Here is an 11,790-nt window from a genome sequence, read left to right on the forward strand (position 1 = left end):
TACCTACTGCTTCTATGTTATAAAAATGGACACATGCAATATTGAGATATTATTTTAAACCTCACCTTAAATCTGCTTCCATCTTCTTGTATGAAGTAATAATCCACAGCACTTACTAGACGTTTGTCCTCATCCAGAATTTCTGTCTGAAACATCAAGCAGTGAATGCCGAGTGTATTTGTTTAGTGTAGACAAAGCCAAGAATATCCTTTTCTACAAATTAGAACCTCCATAAAAGCCAACATTTGAATAAAAGTAAAAAGTCACACAATCTGCTACCTGACACAGGTAGGACATTTCAAATATGTTTAGGTGTGCAGTAAAACGTAAGCAAATGAGACCTTGGAGGTAAAGCTAAAAGGTAATGCTGCTTAAAGGATCATCAGAACTGTTCTCATTGTTCTAAAAATGGGATTGTTAAACATGCAGTATAGTATAGGTGAACAACTTCATATAGGGGATTCCATCATCATTTAGGTCTGCCAACTAGTTGTATACTTTACGTTACCAGAAAAACAAATGCATTAAACATAATTTATGACCTGAGGAGTTTATTGTAGTACTAACGAAACCCAAAGCATTACAAGTGATAACATGAATCGGCAACTCTGCCCTTTTATTCATCTTTACACTAAGAACCACCGAACGACAATGAGAAAGAATCTCATTCCCAAAAAATAAAATACACAACTGTTACCAAGGTGGCACTGGAGGCTGCATAAGCTGGGTACCAGTTCAATACACAGCGCTGTGTAATATGTTGGCGCTATATAAATCTTGTTTATTAATAATAATAATAATACCACACAACTGATGAGAAATGATGACAAATTACTAAATGGTAAAATCATTGGGCAGTTGACTTACTGGATGCATGTTGAGTAACCAGCCCGTTTTCTCTCCAGGCTCCCGAATCCTCTCGAAGCCATACTGAGCATCAATTTTATCTGTCCACTGACTGCGTTCCAATCTCTTTGCAGCGGAGCCAGATGAAAAATCTTCCCTAAGGAACGAAGAATAATCCCAAGAGGGAGTCAAATATTCAGGAAGGGGGAGTTCTGTTTCTCACTTCTAGTGAGAAAGAATGAACATATTTCCTAAACTTGTCCTTATACAGGTTATGGTTATGGGGAAAAAAATACACAACACAAACAACTATCCAGCCCTGACTGGTGTTACATTGATTTAGCAGAACCCTCAAAATAATCCTAGCAACAGCGATGGGACTACATTTCCCAGCATACTTCAGTCTCATGCTATATATGGACATGTTAGCAAATTAGGAATAGCTCAAACAGCATTGGGTGTAGCTGGACAGGACCATGGTCAGTGGACAAAATGCAATATAAAATAATAATATTAGAGTGTCTTGGTGCAGGGGGCCGGGGATATGAAGATCACGTCACTGTCAGCGGAAATAGGACAAAGTGCAATGCATGGTCATCAGGACAAATTGTTGGTGTGAATGGAAGGAATGGTGTCCCGAGGAGTATTTCATGCAAGCAAACAAAAACAGCCGTCACCTTATAAAAAAGAAACCGGCCGGTGCTTTACTTACTGCCCAGCACCCGGGAAAATCCAGGGGAACTTCATGCTCCAAGGGAGAGAGGAGGCTTTTATATCAAGGCATTATATTCAGAGCACAAAAAGTTTTAAAGGTCAAGGTTTCAAATAGTAAGACAACATTAAAGCAAACAGTTTCCGCTGTGACCTCTGTGGGGATCCTTTGTGATCAGAGGGCATTCCCAGTGTAAAACACATTCCAAAGTAAGAGATTACAAAGTTATACAGTTAGTTTTGTCTGGCAAGCAGTGACAGTCATAGTAGAGATGTGAGCTGCCATCACATGACGGGGAGCCTGGCCCTGTGAAAGCAGAGGGCTCTCTGCAGAGGTCCTATAAACATCTACCTAATATATGTAAGCAAGTAAGGGCTTTTGTATTAAACCATGTTCTACAATAACAAATTTAACTGTGTTTTCTTTTACTTTCTATAAGTGTAACACTGTAATTGTACTGCAGTATGTCTATCCACTGCTGGATGAATCTATGCCCCTGGGCCCTTCTCCTTATAGACAATGTTGTCATTTTACAGTAGTGTCAGTAAAAGATGTGAAGTGGCAGTGAATTGACTACAAGTGCCTGTGCTTCGGTAGTGTCGGCAGCATAGAGATAAGCGCGGTACGTACTGCTGGTTGTCACCGTCCCCTCGGGGCTCCGCTCGGTATTTACCGCTGTTCTGCAGCACCATTTCCGAACACAATCCACTTCCCGCGCCAGCAAACTCCCGCCACCACTTCTTTCCGACCCGCCCACTACAGCGCGCCAATCATTTCCAGGCTACTTTACAGCAAACAGCCAACCACAGGAGACAGTCTCCGCCCCCCAGTCACCCGGTTATCGCGATGTTTACTGTATTGTTGTCTACCGTCACCTCACTTTACCATGCCACTGTTCTCTGACCAATCAGCTTGCTCCCTTGTTAGGGACCGTCATTAAAGTGCAGTACAGAGGCAAAACAATGCACACTTTTTTATTTACTTCCCTGAGTGTTGTATTCTATGTGTGTACATCTGCAGGATATATGAATTCACCTCTCACTATGAATTACACCCTAAAGTACAGATATGGGGTAGTCTGGTGTAGAAGTGGGCGGGGACACGTCAGGGGGCACGACTTGTATGGGAGGAGCCTAAGTGTGTCTGGTATCGCCCTTCACTATAGCCGCGGCAGGTGTGAGGAGAGGGGAGAAGGATGCCAGCTGCTTCCAAACTCACCCGGGGCTCAGGCAATGTTCCCCTACACACACTGCTACTCAGGACCTACCTACAGCTCCTGCACAGCCGGCCTGTCCTCACCAAGTCACTGACCAGGTAACTTCACAGGGCTGGGACTGCTGGGGCACCCCTCCCCTACATGGCATGCAGGGGTATCTGGTGCACCCACACAAGGCATGCTGGGAGTGCTGGTGCACCCCTACAAGGCATGCTGAGACTTTTGGTGCACCCACACAAGGCATGCTGGGACTGCTGGTGCACCCACACAAGGCATGCTGGGACTGGTGCACCCACACAAGGCATGCTGGGATATCTGGTGCACCCACACAAGGCATGCTGGGATATCTGGTGCACCCACAAGTAAACATTCTTTCATCATCCTCATTCTGGCATATACATACATATACATTGCTGTGGGGTATTAGAGATGAGTCATTTAGGGAAGTTGTCCCCAATCTCTGCTTGTCCAAGCTTTGAGGTAGTGTCGGATAGTGTAGCCCCCCGGCACTTTCTGTGGTTTGGTCCACTGAACCTGAATACAGTAGTGATGTATGATCTGGCAGAAGGAACCACAGAATGCAACAAGGGGGAACAGACAGACAGACAGACTTGACAGGGAAGATGCTTGCATGCTGGATCATTTAATCCAGTTTACACCTTCATGGAATAATACTTGTTGCTTTATCCTGTCCTTTATTTAATACACTACACAAGTCTAACATTGTGCCCAGAATATGTAGGAACCATTTCAATACCACAGGTCCTAGATTAAGAAGAAACTTTTGTTTTTTTTTTTTGCAGGAAGGGTTCTCTTTCCTATCTGTGTCCCCGATGGGAAGATTTCCCCTCATTACCTGTACAGGAAATGCCATGTATGCCAGGGTGGTATTGGGACAGGACATTAGGGAAGATTTCCTTTTGGTGATATGGGAACTGTAAAAAAAACTCTTTCCTACTTTGTGCAAAAGAAAAAAAAATCCGGAGTTGTGCTTCAAAGCTGGATTCTAGGTTCAAAAAACCCAGTGTTAAATGCAGCAACTCAATAATTTTCTTTAATAAGTAACCTCCACTATTCAGGTTTTCTCCTGTATTGGACCCCTTGGATCTAAGCACTGCCATGGTGTCTGTTGTCCTCCTCTTTAGCCAATAATAAAGTGAAGCCTGGGGCTGTATGTATTGTGAATAGGAGGGAGAAGACATGAGCAGGGCGCCGGGGTCTAAGAGACCTGCAGTGTCCACATCTAAGTGGCCTGGAAATACATCAGGAGCTGTATTAATCTCAGCACAGACAATCTGACATCAAATCAATGAGTTTCTGCTTTAACCACAGTACGGTTATTGTGCCCCGAGTTTCCCTCTACGCTACTTGTAACAGAATGTATATGAGGGGTGGATAAATGGCTTGCTGTTTGTCCTTGCAGCTGTGGATCCCACTGGAATCCCGAGGGCCATGGGGTTAGTATTGCCTTTGTATTTTTATGTGGTTTTAATCAGGGTGTTCTATTTCTCCCCACAATTCACAATCATACTGAGAAGGTAACTTACTTCCTCCCAGATTCATTTCTTAACCCAGAAATAAATTTATGCTGGGTGAGAAGAATTTCTAGGCAGGTAGAAGCACCTGAATTGTGACCCAGCTCATCAGTAACCACCCAAAAACAGCTGGGTGCTTACTGAAAAGTGCCAGGTGGTGCGCCCAGCTAAAAGGGGCCGGGGAGAACACTGCAGATTGGCCCTATTTTGTGCTCTGGACAAAAGGTTGTATTCTACTTTATAGGACCGGGACTGATAACAGTGGACCTACTCCAGGAATTACTGCACAATGTCGGTTCTAAATAAATGCCGGAAGTAATACCTACATTTTCTAAATACTGGTATTGTAAGAAATAACCCATCTCTATAAATGTAAAGCAGCTGGGCCATCATCTGTGACTACAATGCATAAAGTTCCTATATATCCAACATTAGTTGTGAATTTGATTAAATCAAATTCTTTGTAACCGAACTGCTTGTTTTTTCAAGGAAAATTGTCTTGTTTGTCACAGTCCTTTTTTTCCCTGGAATTTTAATTAATGATTGACCATGAAATAACTTGTCTGTGCAGCGGAATTTTGTCTGCTTTGGGGAACTTGCTTTCACAGAAGATCGAGCAGAGGCGCAAAACCAAATCTACAACTGAAAATGTGGACCTGGTCGCTCTTCTCCGTTTCGCCGCCTATGGGTGAGCCTGTTAATTATGGATTGGCTTATAAGGAAATAAGATACATTATTTAATAAAAGTATCCATTGCAACAGCTTTGACTTTTGTTTTTAATTAAAAACTATATAAAAGTTATTGTCTTCTCATTTGTATTACCCTCAGCTTTCACTTGCAGGCCTGCAATGGCAATCCCACCGTAAATCCATAGATGAACAATATCAACCCAGCAATCAGAGGAAAATTGTGGTCTCAGTAACCTGGGGTGATATAGCTCTTCTGTGTAGCATCCCGTTATATAGTCATTTGTGGTTTTGTATAGGATATTGGTAGCTTTTTGTTTTGTACATACTGTCTTATATGTTTGCCTAATATGTTCTTTCTGCCTTTGATAAAAAAAAACAATTTTAGCGTCCTTTAGTATGCTTACTCCTAATGACAAATCTACAAATTATTCATAAATCATAATATGGGGTATGGGACTATAGAGAAATAAAAAGAATTGAGACTTCAGTGAGCCCCTATGCTGCAATCTTTTATGAAACTTCTGTTGCACAATCTACTCTTAGGCCTGATTATATAGAAAAGTTTAAATACCCCCTCTGTGTTTGTGTTTAATTATTCACCTAAAGGTCCTTTTAGTTCATAGCATTTTCTAGGTCAGAAGTTCCCCATGCTTACTCTGCAAGTTCAAATACCAGGGAATAAAAATAAACTGTATTTTTTTTTTTTTTGTAGTGGGCCCCACTGTCAAATGTTTCCTTTTTAGAATGGCAATGTTCAGCAGACCTACCATTCAGAGATGTGGTACTATTAATAAGCTACTATTACTGAACCTATTGTAAATCATTCTGTCCGGATGTACAGGTAGCCCCCGAGTTAAGGATATTCGGCATACGGACGACTCCTAGATACAAACGGGGCCTTCTCTGCTCCAGAAATCTTTTGCTGTTCTGCAAGCTCTTGTAACCCTTTAATGACCAAGACAATCTCTGCAGTTGTTTCTTTTTACATATCAAAGCACAGCTTGCTCCAGAAGTTAATGAATGTCTGGGCTCCATAAAGTTTTTTTTTTTTTTTTTTTTGCTTTGTGATTAACTCACAGTGAGAAATGTACACAGTAACTGACACCATGCTGCCTAATATATGTTGAGACAAACATCTGTCCTAAGCTAAATGCATTTTTTAAAATATTGTACTTGTTCCGACTTACATACAAATTCAACTTAAGAACAGTCCCTATCTCATATGTAACCCGGGGACTACCTGTAATTGATCTTTTCAGTCACACAGCTAAAACAAGCCTGCCCAAAACTGCATGACAATTGGACCCCTGAGCTGTAAACTCATTCTGGGTCAGTGATTCAGGAGGTTGTAAATGCAGGTTATTGGCACCAACCAGGTATGAAATGGCAGATTGCATATCTCTCAGTGGCAGATCCAAAATCCAGTTACCAAGTTAGGCAAAAACTTGCTTGCTTAACCTTCCCTGCCTGAGCCAAATGCTCCTTTATTGGTTCTTCACACACTCCCCCTCCCAGAGACTGCAGATCATAAAAGGAGGGTTTCAGGCAATGATGTGAGGAATCAATGGGCAGGAGTTCAGGTGCTTACTGATCATCTAAAGGCTTGTAAATCAGCAATGACCATGCCGCTAGCTATGCCTTCTCTCAATTCTATTTCATCCCACTGTAGTACATACAAACACATCCTAGATGAGAGTGACAACTCTCTGAATTCAGGAGTAGTTTAGCATGGTTGCCGCATCATCACAGGAAGCTGCTTTAAGTGAATTTCCGTGGAGGCTTAAAGGGTATTTGTGTAACTTTGTAGATGGACCATCATTACAATGATTTTGTTTAACACAGCTGTCAACAGCCACATTTTAGAAGGGCTTTTGCCAATAGGTGTTGTTATAAATGCTGCAGTAAGTAGTAACAGTCATAAGGAGAGTAAGCTTTGCTGGTTAGAGAGCTGTATGTCTGGCACAGCAGAGGACATGTTAGATGTTATATCATGGAAAGCACTTTTTGCTAGACATACAACCGTTACTATTTTGCTGCGTACAGGAATATAACAATTATGTTTTTGTCTTTTTTTAGATTGTTTTTCACAGGCCCCCTGTCTCACTACTTCTACCTGTTCTTGGAACAAGGGGTCCCTTCTTCTACACCAATGGCAGGACTGCGCCGGCTCCTGTTGGAACGTTTAATAATTGCTCCAGCCTTTCTCTTTCTCTTTTTCATTGTAATGAACTTCCTAGAAGTGAGTGTCTCTTGCTCTGTCTGTGGTGTCATATTCAGTGAACATGTTTTTTTTTTGGTCTGGACATATTTTAAATGCTTCCGTTATTATATTTTACTTTATATGAGCCTAACGTGGTGGCAATTGGTTCACCAAAGATATTTTGAATTAGATTGATGTGGTTTTGTTTGATCGAAGCTATGACCATATGTCCTGTTACACTTGTGTCTTTTAGGGCAAAAACCTGAACTCGCTAAATAGGAAACTGAAGGACAGTTACTGGTCAGCTCTGGTAATGAACTGGAAAGTCTGGACACCTTTTCAGTTCATCAATGTGAACTACATTCCGGTACAGGTATGCATCATCTAATGCAGCGGTCGCCAAAGGGTGGTACAAGAGAAAATTTTGGTGGTCCACAGAAAAATTACCTGGCCGGTGCATACCCCTACTCCTGACCCCGCTGATCATGTCCCTCTGTAGTCACAGCCCTGCGCTACTGTCCCCCCTGGATGTTTAGCAAGCAGGTCGGAGCCTGCGATGGGAGAGTGGGCGGGTTCTGTCATCATCACGTCACTCTGGGGGAAGTTTCTTCCCATTTGAGTGACACACAGCTCTCCGCTCATATGCAAGATTTAAAATTAGGAATTTAGTGGTCCGTGCGGTCCAAAAGGTTGGCGACCACGGTTCTAATGTGCCATCCTGGGTCCTTGTTTTTGTACTGTTACAGTATGCTGTTTTGTTTTAGACTGTTGATGGTATGTATGGATGTTTACCTAGGTACCCTTACTAATGTCCTCCAATTATCAGACATTATTAGATTAATTTATAGACATTAATAGATTATTATTAATTAATTTAATTAATAGATTTTTTTTTTTTTTTTTTAAGATTATGTATTTTAAAATTGGCTTTATTTAGGAGGTGGGCCAGGCCAAATTAATAGGTTATTTTTACATATAAAACTGATAATCTGGTAATCTGATCAGTTACAAATGAAGAAAACAAGGGTATTTTCATTATTTTACTGATAGACCATATGAGGGCAAATATACAGAAGTTTATACCATGGCTGCAGTTGTGCCTTGTAATCACATGAAGATAACTGAACTATTACCATGGAGGCTGCACTTGGAACGTTGGAGTCTGACTCTTTCCATCAATACTGTGGGGGTCACTTTATGAAAGTTTAAATTAATGTTTTTTTTCCCATATGTAATGTTATATATAATGTGTTTTTTTTTTGTATATAAAAAAAGCTTGGTCTCTATAAATTAGAATTTTAATTAGGAAAACAAATTTGTGATAATTTTAATTTTTTGTTTTTTTTTTTCAGTTTCGAGTGCTGTTTGCCAATCTGGTAGCTTTCTTCTGGTATGCATACTTGTCGTCAACCAGGAAATGAGACGAAAATTCAGTTCCCCCATTGATCAAGTTTGGGAAGTCTAGTGATAACAGATATTGCTAAACCTCCTCACAAATTTAAAGGTCTTATCCACCTAAAAAGGATGATCCAGTTTAGATACTTTATCCAGTTGAATCACATGCCAGTTTCTTAATCTCTTTTAGGTAAGATTTCTTTACGGCGAATTGCTTCCCCACTGGGTTACTACAAGTAACTACTAGTTAGTAGTCTGTTCTGCCTTGTGAAATCCTATGAGGTGAGGGTAACACTTTCACATGACTTCGAATTGGAATGGATTCTGCAAGAGAAGTTGGTGCTCACCTTCTGAGAATCCAGCATATGACTCAACTAGCCAGGAACCAAGCATAATACTAAGTATGAATTCGACTAGGTTTGGCATTATTGGCTCAGCACATTCATCAATAACACAGTAGCATCTTAACTGTCATTGATGCAGTAATGGTGGTGGGAAGAGGGTGTTGCTACAGCTTGCAGTAAAATCTGCTTTACCAGTCCAGGGACAATTTACTTTATGCAGTACCTCAGACCTGAAAATGGCAGCACACTAGTTACAATTTTGATGGTAGATCAGTAACCTTTACAAGAACCTGATTGGATATCATATAAACTGGTGGCATAGACTGACCATGGAGTATATATTTAATGTCAAGGAAACTTGTAGATTTAAGTTGTTGGAGCCAAATAGTAATTTAAATTTTGGATACTTTTTGACAATTTTTTGTAAACTTGCACCTTGCTCAGAAACCTAATACTAGATTATGTTCAATAACTTTTAAATAAACAAAAAAAAAGCTTCTATTTCAAATAGTCAGTTCATAAGAAACTGGAGTAACCCAATGTGCCAAGCGGCGTATGAACTTTTTGCCCATATACAGTCAGAGTAATGGGTAATACTAATAATATAATATGTGTCAGAATGCAGTTCTTAAATGCACATGTGTACCTGATCATATATTTGTACATGTAATTATTATTTAGCCAGCACTTCATCTCAGGACAGTTGTTGATGCAAGGGTTTCCTACTGGGGGCATACCAAGTCCTGGAATCTGGGTCTCTGTCCTCTGTTCTTCATACAAATAGGATCTTTGGTGTGCCACTACTACCTCCTACAGAGGATCACAGTGTTAAATTCTTGGGACTAGGAGAGAATAGTTATCCATCTGTATAACAGACATCCTGGTTTTCTAATTAAACTTACGCAGAGAGTGTAATGGAAGGCCCTTTAGCCCATGTAGACTGTCTCTCTATAGTGTAGTAGAGGACCCTGTACCCCATGCAGACTGGTTTTCTGTTTTGTAGTAGAGGACCCTGTACCCCATGCAGACTGTTTTTCTGTTTTGTAGTAGAGGACCCTGTACCCCATGTAGACTGTCTCTCTGTTGTGTAGTATAGGACCCTGTACCCCATGTAGACTGTCTCTCTCTTGTGTAGTAGAGGACCCTGTACTCCATGTAGACGGTCTCTAGTGTAGTAGAGGACCCTGTACCCCATGTAGACTGTCTCTCTGTTGTGTAGTATAGGACCCTTTTACCACATGTAGACTGTTTTCTGTAGTTTAGTAGAGGATCCTGTAAACCCATGTAGACTGTCTTTCTATTGTCTAGTAGAGGACCATTTACTCCATGTAGACTCTCTCTGTAGTGTAGTAGAGGACCATGTATCCCATGTAGACTCTCCCTCTATTGTGTAGTAGAGGACCCTGTACCCCGTGTAGACTGTCTCTCTATATACACATTAACAATACTCTAAATTTAAAGGGAGAGAAATGGTCACCAATGGAAAGACAAAACAAAAGGGAAGCATAGAAGCTATGTTCACTGTGGCACTATTTTACCACATTTGGGGTATACCCAGGACCCTAACAACGTCCCAATGTTTCCTAAAATGCCTTACTTACATATGGTTTATAGCTGCATTCTTGCAAGTGTTTATATGCAGATTTTTTTTTTTTATATATAATGAAGATCATGGGAGAATTCACTGAATTAAAAACAAATGTAATTCTGTAACTTTCCTTGTGTTGTGTTAACTGTTTGTATTTGTTTTTGCACTGATTGAACTGCCAGATATTGTCACCAATCTTATTCTAATAAAAAAGTAGCCTTTTTGAATATTTATAAAAAAAAAGAAACATTTAGCACTTTATTTCATTTCTTGTCATTTTAATAAAACTGGCCAAAGCTATTAATTCCTATCAATTTTTGGGCTAAATTGTTCAACCATTCCATGGCTATGGCACAGACACCGATGGTCTACCACTGTGCAGAATGAACCACTGACTGGATAGCCTTACATGTTGGGCCATGATCGGAAATCTAAATCACAATAAAAAAAAGTATTAGCAGGTAGATTTTTTGTTTTTTTGCTGTGTATATTTGGGTTGCATTCCAAACCTGCTAAGAATAAACATGGGTGCTGGGGCCAATGTAGCTTCTGCATATGTGCAGAAGATTGCAGAGACTGGGGGCCAAGGTGGTGACAGGTTCCTAGGAAGCATGATAGTATGTAACTGCAAAAAAATACTATACAATAGTAAAACCTACCAATTCCTCTTTAGAACAAGAATAAAGTAACCTCTGAGGTGAAGCCTTTAATAAAGTAGAATTCTGTAGATGATTTAATTTGCTAATAGATGTGGTTAACCAATTAAATATTTACATCTGCTCTGCATGGCTACCTTCTCCAAAAATTGGGATGACACTTATTTGCCTTAGTCACAGGAACTAAATAGCATACCCCAAAATACATGAATTGCAATTCCTTTGTCTAAATATAAAACGATTTCATAATTTAGCTCTCATTTTAGCACTACACGTGAGATATTTCAGCACATTTTGCCCACCAAATTATATGCAGGATGAAGGCCTTGAATTTTTTGTTGTTTAGCCAAAAAAATCTGCCCAGCTGACTGCCCTGTCCAGGTTAATGATTCACAAAGCTTTGAACCTTGCACAATTATAAACAAGTTGGCACTTTAAAAAGTTTCTGTATTTCTACTTTAAAAGGCTACTTTTTAACTTCTGAGTTTTTAATACTTCTAATAGTTTGACCCAGGTTAATGAATACTGAACCGTTTTAAGTGCCAAAAGGGTAATCAATGGTTCTTCGTAAGCAACTGCTGGCTCCAGGCCAACCACATAAAAGTATA

The 11,790-nt window shown here is 40.3% G+C and overlaps 2 protein-coding genes across 2 annotated transcripts in view; one reads left to right on the top strand and one right to left on the bottom strand.

Moving 5' to 3' along the window:
* The window catches only part of POLE (DNA polymerase epsilon, catalytic subunit), a 31,406-nt gene extending 29,108 nt beyond the window's left edge, over window positions 1–2,298 (bottom strand). Inside the window, exons 1-3 of the mRNA XM_072415259.1 lie at window positions 2,189–2,298; window positions 868–1,003; window positions 66–146 (exon numbers count right to left, since the gene is read on the bottom strand). Coding sequence (XP_072271360.1) covers window positions 66–146; window positions 868–1,003; window positions 2,189–2,250 — 279 coding nt within the window. The 5' untranslated portion in view covers window positions 2,251–2,298. The remainder of the gene's footprint in view (window positions 1–65; window positions 147–867; window positions 1,004–2,188) is intronic.
* Window positions 2,299–2,706: 408 nt separating this feature from the next.
* PXMP2 (peroxisomal membrane protein 2) lies at window positions 2,707–10,773 on the top strand. The gene is made up of 5 exons (XM_072415260.1): window positions 2,707–2,872; window positions 4,881–4,997; window positions 7,076–7,238; window positions 7,453–7,572; window positions 8,552–10,773. Exons 1-5 carry the CDS (start codon window positions 2,754–2,756, stop codon window positions 8,618–8,620), a joined length of 588 nt encoding a protein of 195 aa, XP_072271361.1. The 5' UTR covers window positions 2,707–2,753; the 3' UTR covers window positions 8,621–10,773.
* Window positions 10,774–11,790: the final 1,017 nt, after the last annotated feature.

The sequence above is a fragment of the Pyxicephalus adspersus genome, chromosome 6 (genome assembly GCF_032062135.1).
Source record: "Pyxicephalus adspersus chromosome 6, UCB_Pads_2.0, whole genome shotgun sequence".
Taxonomy (NCBI): domain Eukaryota; kingdom Metazoa; phylum Chordata; class Amphibia; order Anura; family Pyxicephalidae; genus Pyxicephalus; species Pyxicephalus adspersus.